The sequence below is a fragment of the Triturus cristatus genome, chromosome 7 (assembly GCF_964204655.1).
Source record: "Triturus cristatus chromosome 7, aTriCri1.1, whole genome shotgun sequence".
NCBI classification, from domain to species: Eukaryota; Metazoa; Chordata; class Amphibia; order Caudata; family Salamandridae; genus Triturus; species Triturus cristatus.
In genome coordinates, this window is record NC_140590.1 from 314,992,549 (window position 1) to 315,013,270 (window position 20,722).

At 46.5% G+C, this 20,722-nt stretch overlaps 1 protein-coding gene across 1 annotated transcript in view; it reads right to left on the minus strand.

The window, feature by feature from the left end:
• The window catches only part of KMT5C (lysine methyltransferase 5C), a 176,932-nt gene that overhangs the window by 107,863 nt on the left and 48,347 nt on the right, over positions 1-20,722 (minus strand). Inside the window, exons 6-7 of the mRNA XM_085616374.1 lie at positions 9,339-9,358; positions 9,057-9,193 (exon numbers count right to left, since the gene is read on the minus strand). Of these exons, the coding sequence (XP_085472500.1) occupies positions 9,057-9,193; positions 9,339-9,358 (157 nt within the window). The remainder of the gene's footprint in view (positions 1-9,056; positions 9,194-9,338; positions 9,359-20,722) is intronic.

Here is a 20,722-nt window from a genome sequence, read left to right on the forward strand (position 1 = left end):
AGCCAGCAGGTTTCGCCTTTACAAAATCTATTGGCTGTGCAACATGGCTTGTAGTAAACAAGCATTGGCATAGCCAATAGGTCTCGCCTTTGGGAAATTATAAGTGTTTAGCCATGCAACACTTGATGTTGTTGCACCAAGGATATTGTGCTGGATAACTAAACACTTATAAGGTCCCAAAGGCGAGACCTATTGGCTATGCCAATGCTTGACAACCTCACATCATGACGCTAAAATCCATACATTTATAGGATAAACCACACAATATCCAGCAAAGCCACTTGGGGACAAAAATGCTTTCATTTCTATTATGAAGATTACACGCTCTTCCCGTACAATTCTTCAACAGCAGTAGTGATTATGCTATTTGTTACAAACCATTGGGCATGTTCAATGGACAGTGTCATGTGAGATACCGCCACCTTAAACACAATGAAAAGAGAAGGAAATGAAACTTTCTAAATATTGGACAGAGCCACGTTAGAGTTCTCCTTTTCAGCATCTAGCCCTTCTCGCTACTGAGTTAGCAATGAAAGACGGGTGCATTGCTCAGTGAACAACTTCATATTCATAACCACTTTGTGTTTGGACTCTTGGAGGGAATCCGCATATTTTCAGGACAACCTAAACGTTCAGAAAACTGGCTCCTCAATATTAGAATTATACAAATAATATGTGAATGAGGGGCCACACTCACTGCTCAGCAGCCATTAACATAATAATAATAATTCCACATTTGTAAAGCGCAAACGTATCCCCCCTAAGGGTATCCAGGCGCTGGGGGCCGTCGGGGAGATTAGGCAAGCTATTTCCCAGGGTCACATGATGCTGAGCTGCTGCCGGCGATCAAACCGTGAGCGCCACGCTACAGAGTCAGCCACTTTGGTCGGTGCTCCACACCTCCAACATATAGGTATATATTCTTACTTGGGAATTTAATGCATCATCTGTGCATAAATAGCTGAAGTATTCGGTGTTATTTCTTTTTTATTTCCTTGATTAGAAAACCAACTATGTCACCTTTCCACCACTTCAGAACCCGGTAACCAAGAAACAGATTTGGTGAGGGAATGTAACAAGCTAACAAAATACGTTTTAGGGACGGGAAGCTATTAAACAAAGGAAAAGGACACCCATGTGCTGTGAACTGGGACAGATGTACGTCGGTCACGACATGGAACGAGTTCTGTCCCCGGAGCTACTTAGCAGAGATGCCGGAGTATGCGTTAGAAGTTGGAAGTCAGCACGAATATGTAGATTTTATCCATTTTCTTAAAAGCAGGTGGTTTGTCTGCACACTATTGGCTTAATCAAGTGTGTTCCACAGTACAAAACATGTGCATTATGTTTATCTTTGTGGTTAGCAGACTGACGTGGTGTTACAATATTGGGGGATTGCTGAACGTCTGGGGAGACATGTGTAGATAATGTTAGAATACCAAAGATTAGTCACGCCTGGCAAATGGGAAACAAGCATTGGCCGCGACCGGGAGTTGTGTGCGCGCGCAAAAATTAAATAAAATAAAAAAAGCGAGTGGTGAGCGCACACGACGGGAAAAAGTGCTGTGCACGCGGCGCACGCTTGTGCGTGTAATAGCAAGCAGGTGGCCGGCAAGGTAGCACTTTTAAAGCAGCTACTAAATGTCTCGCCAGAGCAGCGCATGCGCTGGCTCAGGCGAGACCTAAAAAGTAAAAAAAAAAAATTTTTAAAAAGCACTATGACGCAGGCAATGGTGAGCGCATCATACCACTTTTTTTCTTTTTTTACACTAAGCAATGTTACACAGAAACTTAACTGCTAGGGAATATGTAAAGAAAAAAAAACTGCCAAAGCCAATAGATTTTACATAGGCAAAACCTGTTGGTTTTGCCAATGCTTGTTGTTCACGTTGGAAGGTGTGAAGGGCCGAGTGAACTTGTTCTCCCTCTACAGCAGGAAGTCACAATACAGGAGGCAGGGCTTTAAGTGGAGTGAAAAAAGAGGGGAAGGGGAGTAGTAGGGGGCGTGGTCGATGTAATTACAGGCGTTGCTTAAATATGCAAACTGAAAATCCGTACTTAGCATAGTGTGTCACCAGACTGGTATTTTGCTGCTTTGTTATTGCATCCAGATACAACAATAACATTGCAGCTACAACAGGCCAGGACTATAGGCTTTGTCAATGGTTGTTCGTTGCATAAGATAAATAAGCAACATCTATGACTTATTGTACAAAATATTGAAAATGCATCTGTTCTGAAATGAAGAGATTGTGAAAGAACTATAATCAGGCTTTCAGTGCAGGACACGCTGATTTCAATGGCCGTGCTCACCCGACATCTATTGAAGGTGAAGAACCTGGAATAGGGCCGCAGCTAGATGAAAAGATTATTTACATTTAATAGGCCCGGCCGAGCTGCTTGCTTCCATTATGACGGCTCACTTTCGATTTGCTAGAAAGGTGTAGAGGTTATTTCTTCGGACATCCTCTGTAATTCTCTGCTACCCTGTTATCTGGAGCGCGTGTCAAGTCCTTTATTGTCTGTATGGGGCTGGTAGGTTTGTGTAGGTCCCAACAAAAAACAGTAAGCCAATAAAACCATCTTTCGTCTAGACATGGCAGTCTGTCCAGGTTCGACTACATATTTACTCAATGTGACAGTGTAGGTCATTTAGGCGACACTTAACACTTAGCACAAGGGATATCAGATCATTCCCCAGTAATTACCTATCTCATGGGACTGCACAGAGAAACAATTTTGCCACCTCGCATAGCTGCATGGCGCTTAAAAGATCGGGACCAAATTGCTGAGGGAACAGAAATTTACTTTCCAGATAAAGAGGGATTGGTGGGCTCGGCGTGCACCCTGTGGGAGACCTACAAGGCAGTGCTTCGTTGGCAGGTTCAAACCCTTACAGGGGTAAAGAAAAACGGGCGCTGGAAGAGGAGACTCGATCCTTGGAGGAGATGGTGAGGGGGGATGACCGGAGGACTGATCGGGCTCACCGCCTCCACATACAGCAGCAGGCACTAGGGGGCCACGCATAGAACACTGCAAGGGCACACGCATTGGCGGTGCAGAGAAGGCTATGCGATGTGGACAACAAAGCCACAAAGCTCTTTGCTTGGCCTGAAAAGCAAGACAACCAGGAATTGGGTAACTGAAATACACAATTGCACAGGTGGGGTACACACTAGGAGTGGAGACATAGCCTAAACACTCGCAACATACTATATATAGGCGGTCGCCAGTAGATAGTTATAGTTAGGACCGTGTTTCCATAGGAAATCTGAAAATTCCATTTTGAATAACTTTGGCGCCGGTTGACGAATCTTCGCGAAATTTTCAAAACTAATGGAGCACTCCGCTCAGCTCCTACCCTGAAAGTCTCGGGGTGATTCGTCAAGCGGGGGCCGAGAAAAAAGGGGGTCCCAAAACGCGTTTTCCCCATGCATTTTCCCATAGGACCTTTAGTCGAAGGTACAGCCCGAACGGCTGAACAGAATTACTTGAAATTTGGCAGAGAGGTAGTCCTCAGGTCAGGGGAGTGCTTTTGGATATATGGAGTCAATCTGTTCAGTAGTTCCTGAGAAAATTGCATTTAAAAGCACATACATATCTATAGCCGCGCACCGTGCGCGCACCCTAACGTGCGCGAGAGTAATTCTGATTGGTGGTTACAACGTTCGAATCGGTCGAAATCAGGAAGTGTCGGCCGCCATTTTGTTTGTTGTGTGTGCGAGAGTGAAAAAGAGAGGTGGCGAACGTGAAAAGGGGGCAGGGTAGAGAGTTCCTGACCCCCTAGCCATTGTCAGGGGGTCCCTAAAGTACCCCGAAGGGTGAAAAAACATTTTTTTTTTTTAAATCGCGGGGTGCGCGCACGGTGAAAAACCATTAAAAAAAAAGATTTTTTAAAAATTAGCATTTAAAAAACCGTACAAATTCACTTAAAAAAACCATAGGTTTCAGGCACGTTATAGTTAGGAATTAGCATTTAAAAAACCTTGCAAATTCACTTAAAAAACCATAGGTTTCACACATGTTATAGTTAGGTGGACATTTCACTCGTAAAAAACCAATGAAATTCCACCGTTATAGTTAGTTCAGATAACTATAACTCGCGCGACCGCCACTCTATCACAAGGATGAGGTCATCAGTGAAGTCATGAGTGATGCCACTGACCATGTCATGAGTGATGAAATATGTGACGTCATGAGCACTGGATTGCGGGCGCGCGAGTTATAGTTATCTGAACTAACTATAACGGTGGAATTTCATTGTTTTTTTACGAGTGAAATGTCCACCTAACTATAACATGTGTGAAACCTATGGTTTTTTAAGTGAATTGTATATATAATATATATATATATATATATATATATATATATATATATATATATATATATATATATATATATTCACTTAAAAAACCATAGGTTTCACACATGTTATAGTTAGCGGAAATTTTAATCAAAAAACCATTGAAATTCCCCCGTTATAGTTAGTGCAGGCAACTATAACTCACGCAACCGCAATCCTCTGCTGATGACATATGTGTCTTTATGAAAAAAAAATATTTGTAATATATGTATAGCTAAAATTTAATGGAAGAAGACATGGGCAAATAAGTGTCTAAATACAGTATTAGCATCAGCAGAGGATTGCGGTTGCGTGAGTTATAGTTGCCTGCACTAACTATAACGGGGGAATTTCAATGGTATTTTATGATTAAAATTTCCGCTAACTATAACATGTGTGAAACCTATGGTTTTTTCAGTGAATTTGCAAGGTTTTTTAAATGCTAATTCCTAACTATAACGTGTGTGAAACCTATGGTTTTTTCAGTGAATGTGTACGGTTTTTTAAATGCTAAGTTACTTTACGCCATTCGTGGCGTGCGCGCCCAGTTAACGCAGTTCGTTCCGTGCGCGCACGGTGCGCGCACAGTGAGCACGCGGTGCGCGAAGCGCACCGCGCGCCCACTTTACGCAGTTAGTGCCGTACACGCACGGTGGTCACGCGGTGCGCTGTGCGCACCGCGTGCCCACGTTACGCGGGATGGGCCATGTACGCACGATGCGCTTCGCGCACCGTGCGCACATGGAGGACATATTATGCGCTTCGTTGTGAAAGGTAATCATTTATATTTTCAATTTTGGAAAAATATGCCATGCAGAAAAGGTGCCCTCCGGGCACCTTTTGCACACGGGGTGGGGATAGTGTGGATAGTTTTTTTTTATTTATTAATTTTTACCGTACGCGTACGGTAAGCGTACTCGGCGATTTTTCAAAAAATAAAAAATTGTATTTTTGGACTTGGGGGTTCTTTGGGGACACCATCATCAATGCTAGGTGGTTAGGAACTGAATACATTGCCCCTTTAGATGTTTTTTGCCTTTGTTTTTGCTGCCTCACTCAGAGTGCGAGAGAGAAAATGGCGGCCGCCGCTTCCTGGTTTCGACCGATTCGAATGTTTACTTAGATCTAACAGCCAATCAGAATCGCGCTCGCGCACGGCACCGTACGCGTACGGTAAGCTTACCGTAAGCGCACGGTAAGCGCACCGTAAGCTGCCACAGATATATATATTGATTTAAATGCTATTTTCTCAGGATCTACTGAACAGATTTACACCAAACCTACAAAAGGCACTTCCTTGACCTGAGGACTACCTCTCTGCCAAATTTCAAGTAACTCTGTTCAGCCGTTCGGGCTGTAGCTGTGTCTAAAGGTCCTATGGAAAAATGCATCGGAAAAACGCGTTTTGGGACCCCCCTTTTTTCTCAGCCCCCGCTTGACGAATCCCCCCGAGACTTTCAGGGTAGGAGCGGAGCGTAGCGCCCCACCTATTTTGAAAATTTCGCGAGGATTCGTCGACCGGCGCCAAAGTTATTCCAAATAGAATGTTGCGGATTTCCTATGGAAACAGGGTCCTAACTATAACTATCTACTGGCGACCGCCAGTAGATAATATATATATCCCTCTACGTCCGACAGATCAGACAAGGATTGTGCGGAGCTCCTGGCGACCCTGCCATTATTGATCCTCTCTGGGAAGGAAAGGGAGGCCTTGGAGCTGGACATAACAGTGGAGGAAATAGAAGAGGCGCTTCAAGGACAACTGTTGTGCAAGGCGATGTGGCCGAACGGCCACCCCCTTGAACTGTTCAAATGTGTGCACCTCACCTTCTCAACATGTTCCTGGGACACTAAGACTCTCCCGGCTGACCAGAGAACAGCCACAATAGTGGTGGTCTCCAAGAAGAGGAAGCCCCCCTCAACAGCCTCTAGCGTGTACTGGCCCAATTCACTGCTCAACATGGAGGTCAAAGAGCTGGCCAACCAGATTAACAGAGGTCATAACATCAGTGGTTCATCCGGACCAATCCAGCTTTATACCAAGACGGGCTACCAGATTAAATCTCCATCGATTATATGGAGTGGTGCATATGATGGAGGATCCAGAATTGGAGGAGGCAGCAGTGCCCTCCCGAAACACAAAAATGGCCTTCTATAGCAGAGTGGTACTACGTCTTTGCGGTACTACCCAGGCTGGGTTTTGGCCCCAAGTTCTGCTCGTGGGTCCGGTGAGAAGAAGGGTAAATGGGGTTATCTCCCGGGCATTCAACTTGTGTAGGGGCACATGGCTGGGGTGCCCCCGGTCGCCAATGATCTTCAACCTAGCCATGGAGCCAGATCCTCTCATCAGGGGGATTAGAGGTAAAGGAGTCTCGGAAGAAAGGATCTCTGTGTACGCGGATGATATCCTGCTTTGTGTCACCCTTCCACCAGGCAGGCCTGCATCGGGGGAGAGTCGGGGAATCTGTTACCTGTGACTCTACGCAACCAGGAGTGGGGAACAATTCCTGCAGCAGAACCTGCAGTACCAGCTGGAGCGTTTCTGAACAGAAGTGATCCACTGGAGGACGCTGTAAATCTCCCTAATGGGTAGGGCAGCGCTCTTCAAGATGATGACCCTCCCCCAAATGCTGTACATACTCCAAAACACCCCCTACAGGGTCCCTGAGAGATCCTTTAACAAGGTCAATAGCACGCTGCAGGCGTTGCTCTGGGACGGGGGCCTGCTTATGTATATCCCTTTCAAAGTCCCAGCGCTGAGTATTTGAAAATGATCTGATGATATTAGACCTTCCGGCTTATTACTGGGCAGCTCAGCTGATGGTGGTAAATGAGTGGGTGTTTGGCGAGAGGGATGAATCGGGCTACAGAGTCTGCCATGGGCGACCGGGGCTACCCAGCCCTTCTTTATGGGAGGAAAAAGGGGAGGTGCTGCTGTTTCACAGCAGAGCGCTCGGGTGGGGAAGGCCTGGCGAACGACTGTTTTGGGTGGGGAGATAAGTTGACTGCCAAGACCACGCTGAGGGACAGCGACTGCTTTGGGGAGGATGCAGAAACTAAGAAACCAAATAAGATGGAATCTGATCGGAATAGAAAAGGTTGGGTACATTTGGGGGGGGCTGGTCACTACTTACTTTCGCTGAGCTCCAGGCAAAATACGCCATGGGTCAGAAGGATCAATTTAGATATATATAGTTGAGACACGCACGGAGGTGCCACCTGCTCGATGGGGAACTACCACCAGACTATTCGCCCATGGAGGTCCGACTGCTCTTGGACCTCATGCAGAATAAGGCAGTTTCCCTGGTAAACAAAAAAAATCATCAATTACTCACCGGACCTTCTTCGCCCGCTACAATAGTCTTGGAAGGGAGATGTAGGTCTCATAAGAGATGAGGACTGGGGGGAGGCCCTACAGTGTCCAAGAGAAATAGCTAAAAGGGCCCACTTCAGTCTGGTGCAACTCTGCATACTACATAGATCTTCCTACTTCTCCTCCAGGCTACATAGAATGAACTGCAGTGCCTCTGCCCACTGCGCCAGAGGATGTAGCTAGACTGTTGCCTTCTATGATATGCTCTGGGAATGCCCAGTGGCCCAACACCACTGGAAAGGGGGGGGGGGCACAGAGGTGATGGCCTCGGTCACAAGGTTGGAGCTCACGCTGGAGCCCAGACGGTAGACTTTGGGCATCACCGGGGAAGTGATATGCCCCAAGTACCCAGCTCAGAGGCTCACATTGACATCTGGCGTTGCAAAGCGAAACCTAACCAGGCACTGGGGTAGGCAGACTCACGACTGTTTAGGAATGAAAATGACCTTGATTGGTGTCAACTAGCAGAACGCAAAATATACCAAGGTAGGGGATGCCCCCGTAAATTTTACAAGATTTGGGGAGCTGGATATGATACAGGGACACTCAGTAGGAAATTTTAAAGAGGGTGGTGGGAGGAACTGGGGGAGGGTCAGGGGATGCATCTCACTTGATTTAAAGGACAGGGTGTGTCATAATTTGTGTGTGCACAACCTGATTGAAGCCGACCACTATCGAGTGAAGAAAGGTGTCTGCCTTCTGTGAGAGGCCTACTGTATGCTCATTGCATTCGCTCTGTATTGCAGTGAACTTAACAACTGCTTAAAATAAACAAATAAAAAAAAAAAGAAACAATACAGCCTCTTAAATGCCTATTTCTCCATTTACATTAATTTTCAAAGCTGAATATTGTATTATCAAATGTGTTTCTGCAGATACTGCATGCTTGCCGAGATGATCTACTTTCTATGGATATCAGAGAGAATATCATGACGGACCTTTTCCAAACTAGAGATCCACTTTTCACATCGATTCATTCTCCACTGGAGACAATATAGCTTTGTCTGCTGCTATCACAGTCACAGTCTTCCCTTCTTGTATGTTCCTTGCAGCCAGAGACACTTCCATCATTCTCTTCATTTCCCTCCAACCAGAAACTCTTCATCTTACATGCCACTAAGTTCTTCATACCATAGACTTTCTCCACACCTCTTCCAATCACTCCCCCTTCCCCTATTCCCTTCTACCAGAGGGCGAATCCCCTACTAACTTCTCCTTCATTACTGAGAACCGTGTTAGTTTCTACTACCATGAAAGGTTTTGCTTTATATCATGAATCCTTCCTATTCTTTTTTTTTTTTTTTACTACGGATGCTCCTCCTATCTGGAACTCTTGCTCACCTCTCACAAGTGCGACACTCGCACATTTCGTTATTTTCTCCAAAGAAGCTGTCGCCATAAAAGCAGGTGATTTCCTCTTCTGGTCGTATGTCCCTGAGAACCTTGACAGATGCAGTGTTTCTTTCTGTTGAAACAAACTTTAGGCAGAGGTGGGAAACAAAACCACCATTAGCAACTTTTATATGCAGAGTAATTGCTCCTCCCCCACCACTTTAGTATCATGCCTTCATCAGACCCCATTGCATCTTTTAGCTTGCGCATTCATTGAATAAATATCCTTACCTTACAGTTCGGCCTGCAGTCTTCAAAGTCCAACACACCAAGAAAGCAGGTGAGAAACAAAAACAAAAAGACAGGAAAATAAAGCATTATAACATATTCTGCAGAAATTCGTAATGGAAATAGAGGAAAGAAAGAGAGAGGGACTGCAAGATAGAGCAAGAAAAGGAGAAAGGGATGAAGAGAGAAAACAAAATAGAACAAAAGAAACACAGACCACAGAGGGTATATGTCGATCAGCCACACCAGTTGTACTTAAGCTTCTGACTTGTGAGAACACCCATTGATTGAGGATTTGAAGCCAGGGAACCCGGCCTAAGCAGTGTCTTCAATTTCAACCTCAAAACAATGCACAACACTTCAGAAACAAGTATACATCAAATAAGTACACACATTTTGAAATGCACTTTGTTTTCTTCACAAACAATACAAAACTTTAAACTGAAGAGTTTAAAAACGTGGTTTGATTTCCAAAAGACAAAGACATAAGCTAGACTCCAGCACATCACGGTCTTTTTTTGCTCTTAATACGACGGTAATGTAGTCCATGCACAACAAACTATAGCAGTGTTTCTCAAACTGTAGGCTGCAGGTCGATTTTTGGTGGGTTGTTAAAGTCCAAGTAATAAAAAAAGAAGATGCCTTTAAATTGTGTACTTATCTTGTCACATTTGGGGCGCTTCAAAGACAGAGGTCAAATGTTGTATGACAAATTCGTGGTTATGTTTATTAACATGGCGATTGGTGTTTGCAAACTCCTCTAACTTTGTAGTCAGAGAAAGTAAAGTGAACTATGTGACAATCTTCCTGGGTGTAGGAAGCTGGCTCTTTGAACTATATATCTAATTTGATATATCAGATAAAGAGTCCAGAGGATCCCTGATAAGTGGGCAGGGGCTTGCTCTAGCAATCCCAGGGTAGTGTTCTAGGGAGTAGTGTGGTAGAGCAGCCTTACGCTTATCAGAAAGGAGTGGTGGACATTCACAAATACACAGAATATTCAATAAGTGAGTCACAACACAATAAGGAGATCCACACCAATTTATAATATATAACATATCTTTATATATACATTTAGGCATCAAAGTAAATTGTTTAGATTAGAACTTCAAAAGAAATACTTTTGCCTTTAAAAAGTCAAATTGTGCAATTTTCAGAAGCAGCAATGTTATTTTATGGGAGGAAAAGCAAGTGTGGCATTCAGGTACAGTACAGGGACTAATGGGACTAGTCTCCAGGAGTTAAGGTGAGTAGTGGGCAAGGTCCAAGGCAGCACCAGCAGAACGCCACTGGGAGAGCCGGGTAAAACAGCATGGAGTGCCCAATGTTACTCTATGGAGATCGGTCTTTGACTGGGAGGCCAGTCAGGGTGAACCAACAGGGGGCTCAGACCTCACAAAGCTCAGGGCTGTAGGGACACCTTTGGTCTTCATGCTCCACGGGCCAGAGGTAACAGGGGCAGAGGTGTCTGGTTTCAGGGGTTCCTTACCAGGAGCAATTGTGGCAAAGGGGGCCCAGGTGAAGAGACTGTAGTCGACGTGGGAGACTTCACTGGGGGTGAAACCACAGTGGTCTGTTTCCGGGGTGGGGAACCCAGATGACCCCGTTGGCCCACTTCAACTTGGAGCGACAGGTGCAGTGCAGTCTTCAGAAGTAGGGTTTCTGCAGCCACAAAGTCCTCTCAGGGGTCTTTGGGTGCCTGTGGGATGCAGGTCCGCTACTTTTCGTGAGTTCTTGGTTACTGAGTGAAGTGCTGGAAGGTGTCCTGCACTTTGGGGACTCAGCAGCTGCAGGACAAGTCGTCTCTTGGCGCAATCAGCAAAGTCAGCAGACAGGCTGGCACGGATGATGCCATTAGTTACAGGGGCTTCAGTTCTTGCTCTTTGTGACTCTTTACGTCTGTCTTCTTCTTCTTTCAAGTCAGCAGGATCTGTTTCTCAGGTGCCAGGGACTCCCCTATATACTGAATTTCAAGGGCATTAGGGGAGCGTCTGGTAGTAGACAAAGGGCTATCTACCCTTGGGGTCACTACACCCTCCCTATATGACCACTTTCTGTGGGAATCACCCTGTCCCAGAATTTTTAAGTTTGCAATCACAAAGATAATCAATTAATCAATCAAGGGTTTATTTAGCGCGCTACTGGGGGTAAAGGTTCAGTCGAAGAGCCAGGTTTTGAGATCCTTCCTGAATTGGGTTAGCGACGGAAATTGCCTGAGGTGGAGAGTCAGAGTTTTCCAGGTCTGGGCAGCGAGATACGAGAAGGATCTTTCTCCGGCTCTGGTCTTGTGGATGTGTGGAACGGAGGCCAAGGCCAGTTGGGCGGAGCAAAGGTGTCTGGCGGGTACGTGGAATGAGAGGATGTGGCTAGTCCTGTGTCGTGGAGGGCTTTGTAGGCATGCGAGAGGAGCTTGAAGAGTAGTCTTTTGTTGACTGGGAGCCAGTGGATTTTTCGAAGGAGTTCGGTTATGTGGCAGCAGCCAGTATGGCTGTGGCATTTTAAACTTTCTGTAGTTTCCTGAGGAGTTTGTGTGTGACGCCGGCATAGTGTGTGTTGAAATTGGTCCAGTGGGGTTCGATTAGTGGATGCCTGGAGGTTATCTATAGTTATGAAGGTATTATTAACTTGAAGATCTTCCCGTGTATTAAGGTTAAGCTTTTGCAGCTGAGCACTACAGTTAAAAATACACACGCACAACTGTCAACCTGCATCTAAAATGTAACCTCTCCTGCCCAAACCGGAACACTTTTTAAACTACTAAAAGATTACACCAACCCAAATAGATGCACTTCTTTGAATAGAGTTCAACTTACATCCAAAGTTTGGTGTAATTCTGTACAACCTTTTTTTTTTAATTTTTTTTTTCTTTTTAAAGAGTATTGAGAACCAAATGGGATATAATATGGAATTGCAATTTTGGGAGCCCCATCCTCCTCCCGTTCTCTCCAGCTCTTCGGATCTCACCAAACTTGTCATGAGGAACCCAACTTGGATGTAATTTTTTTTCTTTTTAAGTTTGATGTAGATTTGAAGAGCTCCAAAATTTTTAAGGAAACAAAAAGCTGCCTTTTCAAATGAAACTCTGGCCTAGACATTACTAAATGTGCAATATTGCCACCTGTGTAATTTAAATATGTACACAATCAAAACAATCTATTTTTTGTTGAGCTAATCATGTTAGCCTAACTACATACTTACTTGACTATGTATTGCAACTGATTTAATGGCATAGAATATAAAGGAGCGCTTTAGTTTGCTATTACGGATGCTTTAGATTACGGTACACTGGTAACAACATAGAGGGTATATGATGCTTCTGACCTTAAGTGTGGTAGCAGGGTTATAATGTGGAAAGAAAAATGCTCAGCACGTTAAGTTAATAATGGATAGGGATTTAGAGCTGGTTTTGGTGAGGCATGTGAAAGAGCAGAGGTCCGGCCAAAGCCTCATCCAAACTCAAATAGGGAAGACAGCATAAGATAAGTTTAACCTTTCTGCCCTCCACCTGGATGCCCATTTAAAAGGATTTAAGTAGGGTCATGGCACGGAAGGAAGAGCGAACAACGAAAGATTGAAGAAGCAAGGAAAAGTAAATGAGTGGCTGGGCAGTTTCGAAGAGCAGGATCAAGTATGGCCATGTTCAACCTCAACGGCTCCATTCACGATGGGGAAATACCCTGTGACCTGAGGATTCAACAAAACAAATTTATAACATCACGCATATAAAACAGCACTCATTTTGGTTAAGGACATGGGTCTGAGCTTATATTAGCAATTAAAAAAATTAATACATTTGGCACTCCTCAGAATATTCGTATTCAAAATGTGCATTTGTGCCTTGATTCTGCAATGAAACACAGAGAGGAGATGATTGTGGACAAAACCATCACTCTGATCTCCCTAAAAGGAAATGCTACTTACCCAGTATGCATCTGTTCTTGGCAGGTAGATTCACATGCTTTGCATAAGTCTGCCATCTAGTGTTGGATCCGGATGTTTGCACTTTGTTTTTGTTTGAAGAAGTCTTTTCCAGTTACGAGGTAGGTGACTCCTCCTTTTGGTGATAGTGCGCATGGGCATCGACTCCATTGTTCGATTGTTTACCCGCAGAGGGTGATAATGGAGTTAGTAAGAGTAGTAAAAGGAGAGTAAGAGGTTACTGCAACAGGTATAAGTAGCCGGGAAGGTGGGTGGGCGCACACAAGTCTACAGCTCTATATGCCAAGAACAGATGCATACTGGGTAAGTAGCATTTTCCGTGCGAGGCATGTGAGCTTTAAATCACATGCTTTGCATAGACTATACAGCAGTAATCGCCCAAAGCAGTGGCTAACCTGTAGCTGTTCCAATTGTTTGAAATAGTATACGTAGAATTGCCTGGCCTACATTAGCTTGTCTAGCTAACACATCTACACAATAGTGTTTTGTGAATGTGTGTGGTGTAGACCATGTTGCAGCTTTGCAGATGTCAGCTATGGGAATGTTTCCTAAGAAAGCCATAGAAGCCCCTAGTTTGCGGGTGGAATGCGCCCTAGGGGGAATTGGTAAAATGATTGTTGCTTTTGCATAGCAATTTTGAATGCATTTAACTATCCATCGTGCAATACCAGATTTAAAAATGGGATTGCCTGTGTGTTGTGGAGAAAAAGCGACAAAGTTGTTTTGTTTTACAAAAAGGTTTTGTCTTTTCTATGTAATAGAGTAATGCTTTTTTAACATCCAAGGTGTGTAGAGCAAGTTCTGCCACAGAATCCGGTTAGGGAAAGTACACAGGCAACTCAACAGATTGGTTGATGTGGAAGGCAGAGACAACTTTAGGTAGGAATTTATCATTATTGGGATCAGTGTTATATTCGACCAATGGGTCTGGAGCACTGTCTTGTGGCACATCCCCATGTGTGTCCCCCTTCTTGATCCCCCACATCTTGATAATCTTGAGATTGTGGCTGAAAGGAATTTGTGGGTGTTGAGTAAATTAGGATCAATAGGTGGAGAAGATGAAGGTGTAAGAAATGGTGGTGAAGTGTTAGTACCCATACTCTTTCTCTTTAGAGGGATATGATATGAGTCCTCGAATTCTGGCTTTCTTTTTGATGGCAACTTTACATAAAAGTGTTCAGTTTTAGGGTTAATAACAAGTTCCTTTTGTTTGGGGTCAGTGTTGGCAAGTGGAACATCCAAACAAGGCTCCTTAGATGGTGGAGGAGCAGTTTTTAGGTCTCGGCTAGCGAAGGCTGCGCTTGCGCAGTCTCGCTTGCGAGATTTAATGTCTTTCAGTAGTGGGCTTGAACCCGCCCCTCTTCTCCATTGGCTGGCTTCCTAAACGGAGGCCAGCCATTGGAGGAGAGGGGCGTCTGTCCATTTATAAGCCCCGTCTTTTTCGGATTCGGGGGCGTGTTTTTTACTTTCTTTCTCTCCTCTAGAATGTAAACATTTCAGCCAATGGCAAGAGGAGAGAAAGAAAAACACGCCCCCGAATCTGAAAATAACGCTGCGTTTCTCCGAGGCATTTCTGCTCGACCTCGGAGAAAGATGGTGGCGCTCGCTCCCTCTCCTCGGGCCGAAGCTACTAAAATCAAATACAATAGTAAGCAAAGCCAGCATCCTATGCTCATCCACCTTCATGCTGGTCGACCACTTACCGGGATTCAAAAATCTCCTGCACGTACGTAAAAATGGCTCATTATTTACCTACGCACCGGGTCTCTTTATATACTCAACTTGATCGGCAGAAGATCGAGCCAAATCACCCCGTTTGTGAAACATCGAGATGAGACTTGAGAAGTTACTTTGCCTCCGCCATTTTAGAAGGCATTTAAGAATATGTTTGATATTCTTAAATGTCTTCTAAAATGGCGGAGGCAAAGTAACCTCGAGTCCCATCTAGAGGTTGAGCATATAAAGAGACCCGGTGCGTAGGTCTATTTAATACATCGAGACTCTCGTTTCTATTTTATTGTAAAAACATAGTACCCTCCTCCCCTGCAGCTCAGGTCTCCCTGCCGCCGTGTTATCGGTCGCGTGCCCGGAGCAGGCACAGAGGCTGCAGAGATTCGCCCAGATTGGCCAAAGCCCCATCCGCCAGCAGCTTCGCGCAGGCCTCCGAGAGTGACGAACCATGAAGCTGCAGTGGGGGGGGGGGGCCGGGGAGGGGGGGGGGCGAAGAGCGCTTGCGCTGTCCACTCTGCGAGCTGCCTTATCCTCTTTCTATTTATATGTGCCGTGGTTGGTGGCGCGTCACGCTTCTTGCCACCAGCGCTCCCGACCCGGGAGGTGAGTAGGGTGTTAGAGCAAGCTGCAGTCTTTCAGATACCTGGGGATTATGTTCAGGAGCCCACAGTGACGAGCAGGGTTTCTTATTCCCCAGCACCCAGATAGCCAGTGACCAGTGGGTGTGCAGGGTCCCGTGCTTTGCAGTGGACAATGCGGCTGTTGGACCTAACGTCCTATAGGTAGCTTGGCTCCGGTCAATATGCTTTCATTTCCCTGGCATTTCGTGCTTGCATCGCATCCAGCTCACCACCTAGCGCAACACCACTTAAAAAGGACACTACACCGTTTAAGGTTACTGTTTACTAGAAGTCTTCAACTTTCCTTCTTAAATGGGGTTACTCAGTTTCACATAACAGGGTAAAACATTACATTTGCATATAAATTGACAATACCATTCCAACGTTACTTTTAGTACAGCAGTTTCTTAAACCCCCTCTGAGATTTCTCACCCGCCTTGATTCAGAAGCCCCAGGTTAAATTCCTACATGAAGCGTTCCGAACCACCATTATAGTTTCTACAATTACAGAGGAGCATTTAGTCCCACCGGAATCATCCTGTCAGAGAGTTTCCCTCACAGCTGTTTTTCCTGCCTCTGATACTGACCGCACTACTCAGTCTCTTCCTTTTGAGTATTAAGCTGGAGATTCCCTGCTGCTGGCAACCAAGGGGGACCCTCTAAACAATTTGAATGTAGTTTACTTGTTGCATAGAGACTAAACCATTACGTTTTAGCTGTGTTTTTAAGTTCCTGTTGTTACTGGAATGGAGACTGTTATTCTCAGCACTGGAGATCTGTATTCCCCAGAGGTTAGACTCGCATATGGTTAAATCGGTGCTCCCGTACTCTTAGTCTAAATCTGGGCTTCCCACGGATCCATCGGGTATAACCCGAACACTAATTGGCTGCGGCCCCCTGGACTCCCCTCCCCTCCAAGGCCCAGCTTACTTCACAGTCCCGGTGTCCTCCTCCGGCAGCGGTGCTCGCTGGTCCCCACAGCGGGGGACTTCCTTACTGGGGGTTCAGGGTAAAGCACACCCACAGACTACCCCCACCCCCAAAGGCTTTCCCGTGAGGTGATCTCCTCCGTTAGAGCACTCCTGCTGGTACTTCTTTGCTCCACTCGCTCAGTCAGGCGCTCCCGCCACTGCCGATAGCAGCGCGACTTGCGGGGGGCGCGGCCTCGTCTCTCGGCTGCTGGAAGGGGGCGGCGCTACCTCAATGGCCCGGCTCACATGACCCGGGCGTCGGCTTCAAGGCCAGCCCCGACTCGGCTTCCTGGCTGTAGCTTCTCCTCACAGCTGACAGGCGCGATGACAGCTCTCCTCACAGCTGACAGGCGCGATGCTTGCAGGCCACGCCGGTGAGTCCCAGCACCCTGCCAGACCTTACGGCGCTCTCAAGCCACCACCGGGGACTTGCAGATAACCCCACGACTCGGAGCTGCGGCGGTGAGAATCTTGGATAGAGGCCAGTGTCAGTGGGGGGCAGAAATTAAGGGTGCACGGCTCTCAGTAGGGCAGACGAGCAGATCCGCCAGCCCGGGGAGTATTGGGCACGACTCCTTACCCTAAAGCCCAAGATGGTGTACAGTCTCTAATGCCACTGGGGGAGGTCAGATTCCCAAATGACAACCATGGAGAGGGCAAGGCAGTCCCAAGCGGCAATTCTTCCCCGTGATTCCACTTCAGGGTTTCAGACTACGCTGAGGACCCTCGTCCAGAAACCAATGTCTCCCAGGGTCATTGGCTGAGTTCAGGGACCGGTCAGATGGTAGAGGGTGGTGTCAGCTAATGAGGGGATTCGCGCAGACCCTAGGACCTGTCCACTCAGGTGCCTCACTCCTGACTACCTCGCAGCCCAGAGCCTCTATATCAACACCGAATAAAAAATAGTTGGTGGACAGAAAAAAATGAGAAGGGAAAGGGAGAGGAAAAAAAATAAATAAAAGGAGGAGGGAACTGCCAGAGGGCTGACAGGTCTAACAGCGGCGCTCAAGACGAATGCGAGAGCTTGAGAAATGACCGCCAGACAATGCATATGGAGCCCGATTGTATTGTATTTGTAACCGCCTACAGCTGCTTGTTGTGTTATCTTTACTGCTAGTGACTGCTTTGGCTGTCGGTAGGAAGGTTGCTGTTGTGCTAATAGTATTGACAGCAGTGGGGGAGGGGTAGGCTGTGGCTGCAATGTGTGGGTTTACTGTGTCTCCTATACTAGGAGTTTGTGTGTATAATCTGGGTGCAGTACTGTGTGTGGTGGCTCTCTGTAGTACTGTGCACACAGAAACTGCAGTACTAGCACAAGCATCCCTTTTGTGTGCCCACACACCCTAGCTGCATTACTAGTAGTGTGAATGTGTGCACTTACTCTGGTTATGGGCGCCTTGTGTATCTATTAGCAGGCAGCGGTGCTATCAGCATGGTGGGTGTGCGCCCCGCTGCAGTGCTTGCCGTGAAGGCAACCGTCACAGATGCATTACTGATACTGACAATGGGTGCAGTGCTGATCCTGGCTGTAGTGTAACCACATGTTCGTGAAGATTCTGGACTAGCAGCATGGGCTCTGGCTGTGGTACTAGTAGTTTGTGTTTGCTACTTTGACAGCAGTGCTAGTAATTTGTGGGTATCTCTACAGCGTCCATACTATGGCTGTAAAGCAGACATTGTGTACACTGCTGGGGGTGTGTGTGTGACCATCCAAAGGTAAGTGACGGCTATGTATCTAGTCAGTGTTACTAACTGCGCACCAGCACTGCTACATTTGCATGCAAACAATAAATCTTGAGCATCCACAAAGATTAATATTGAATAAACCTACAGCTGTAATTGAAAATACAGGACTTTTCATCATATTTCTGGTGAGTATCCCATCAGACGCTTCAAATAACTTCCTTTCTCTGTCCACAAAAAAAGCAGCCTGGTGTGTGGCATATATTTCTTTGCTTGGAAGGTAATCTAGCATCTCTCTGTGCTGGTCAGGGCACATGCCTTCTGGATGCTGTTCAACAAGAAGGTTTGTTATCTGTGAGGTGCACTGGCACCGACTGAATAGTGTCCTAGTTGCCAGGAGGACTTGATTCTGGCCATATTTTTCAGGATGCCTCCTGAAAGTCAACGAGATTCGCATAAGTTGTTTCTATGCACACTTATGTGGATATCCGGAAGATGTGGAATTTATCAGTTTGGGTGAATGGGGGAGGGGCGGGGGCATGGATATGCATGCGGTGTGGCTTTGCTTTTATTTGCTAATGCATGGACAGATATAGGGGTCAGGCAGGCTTGTTTCATGAGCCCTCCTTCATATGAAAAAAACTCTGTTCAGTAGGGTTTACCACTTGGAGGGATAGACCAAAGGATTTTTCTGCGCTGTCACATTTTGAACAGAATCGTAGGAGAGATATGAGCTGCGTTACACCCTTCTTGTTTTCTGAATCCTCCAAAACGTGTGTGGTTACCTGGGGATAAACTAGGTCTGGCGTAGACATCAGGGAGCCTTAGGTAAGTGGCTTTGTACGAGTACCCAAACCTTATATTCTTGGGGTGCCCACTACCTGGGACATCAACTCTTCCCTTACAGACTTCACTGCCAGCACACAATCTACTAACCAGCTACAAAACCAATTGCCAGGATGATTAAACCTCAAGAATGACACCAAAAGATTCCTACCACATCATTATAAAGTCGTGTTCTACCATCTGTGTACAACAAACTAGAGCCTCATATCTGACCACCAAGCAGTGTTCAGGAGCTTGTGTGGAGTAACAAGTTACCCAAATCATATACAAAGAGACCAGTTAACATTTGAACAGGAGGTGAAGTGGGTGCCACTTCTGCTTTGGCTCCCAAGATCTATGTGTATGCGTCTAGATCTATGTGTGTGTGTGTGTGTGGTTCTGTATGTGTGTGTGTGTGGTTCTGTATGTGTGTGTGTGTGGTTCTGTATGTGTGTGTGTGTGGTTCTGTATGTGTGTGTGTGTGGCTGTGTATGTGTGTGTGTGTGTGTGTGGCTGTGTATGTGTGTGTGTGTGGCTGTGTATGTGTGTGTGTGTGTGTGTGGCTGTGTATGTGTATGTGTGTGTGTGTGTGTGTGTGGCTGTGTATGTGTATGTGTGTGTGTGTGTGTGTGTGGCTGTGTATGTGTGTGTGTGTGTGTGGCTGTGTATGTGTGTGTGTGTGGCTGGCTGTGTATGTGTGTGTGTGTGGCTGTGTATGTGTGTGTGTGTGGCTGTGTATGTGTGTGTGTGTGGCTCTGTGTGTGTGTGTGTGGCTCTGTGTGTGTGGGGCTCTGTGTGTGTGTGGCTCTGTGTGTGTGTGTGTGTGGCTCTGTGTGTGTGTGTGTGTGGCTCTGTGTGTGTGTGTGTGTGTGTGGCTCTGTGTGTGTGTGTGTGTGTGTGGCTCTGTGTGTGTGTGTGGCTGTGTGTGTGTGTGGGAGGCTCTGTGTGTGGGAGGCTCTGTGTGTGGGAGGCTCTGTGTGTGGGAGGCTCTGTGTGTGGGAGGCTCTGTGTGTGGGAGGCTCTGTGTGTGGGAGGCTCTGTGTGTGGGAGGCTCTGTGTGTGGGAGGCTCTGTGTGTGGGAGGCTCTGTGTGTGGGAGGCTCTGTGTGTGGGAGGCTCTGTGTGTGGGAGGCTCTGTGTGTGGGAGGCTCTGTGTGTGGGAGGCTCTGTGTGTGGGAGGCTCTGTGTGTGGGAGGCTCTGTGTGTGGGAGGCTCTGTGTGTGGGAGGCTCTGTGTGTGGGAGGCTCTGTGTGTGGGAGGCTCTGTGTGTGGGAGGCTCTGTGTGTGGGAGGCTCTGTGTGTGGGAGGCTCTGTGTGTGGGAGGCTCTGTGTGTGGGAGGCTCTGTGTGTGGGAGGCTCTGTGTGTGTATGGGAGGCTCTGTGTGTGTATGGGAGGCTCTGTGTGTGTATGGGAGGCTCTGTGTGTGTATGGGAGGCTCTGTGTGTGTATGGGAGGCTCTGTGTGTGTATGGGAGGCTCTGTGTGTGTATGGGAGGCTCTGTGTGTGTATGGGAGGCTCTGTGTGTGTGTGGGAGGCTCTGTGTGTGTGTGGGAGGCTCTGTGTGTGTGGGAGGCTCTGTGTGTGTGGGAGGCTCTGTGTGTGTGGGAGGCTGTGTGTG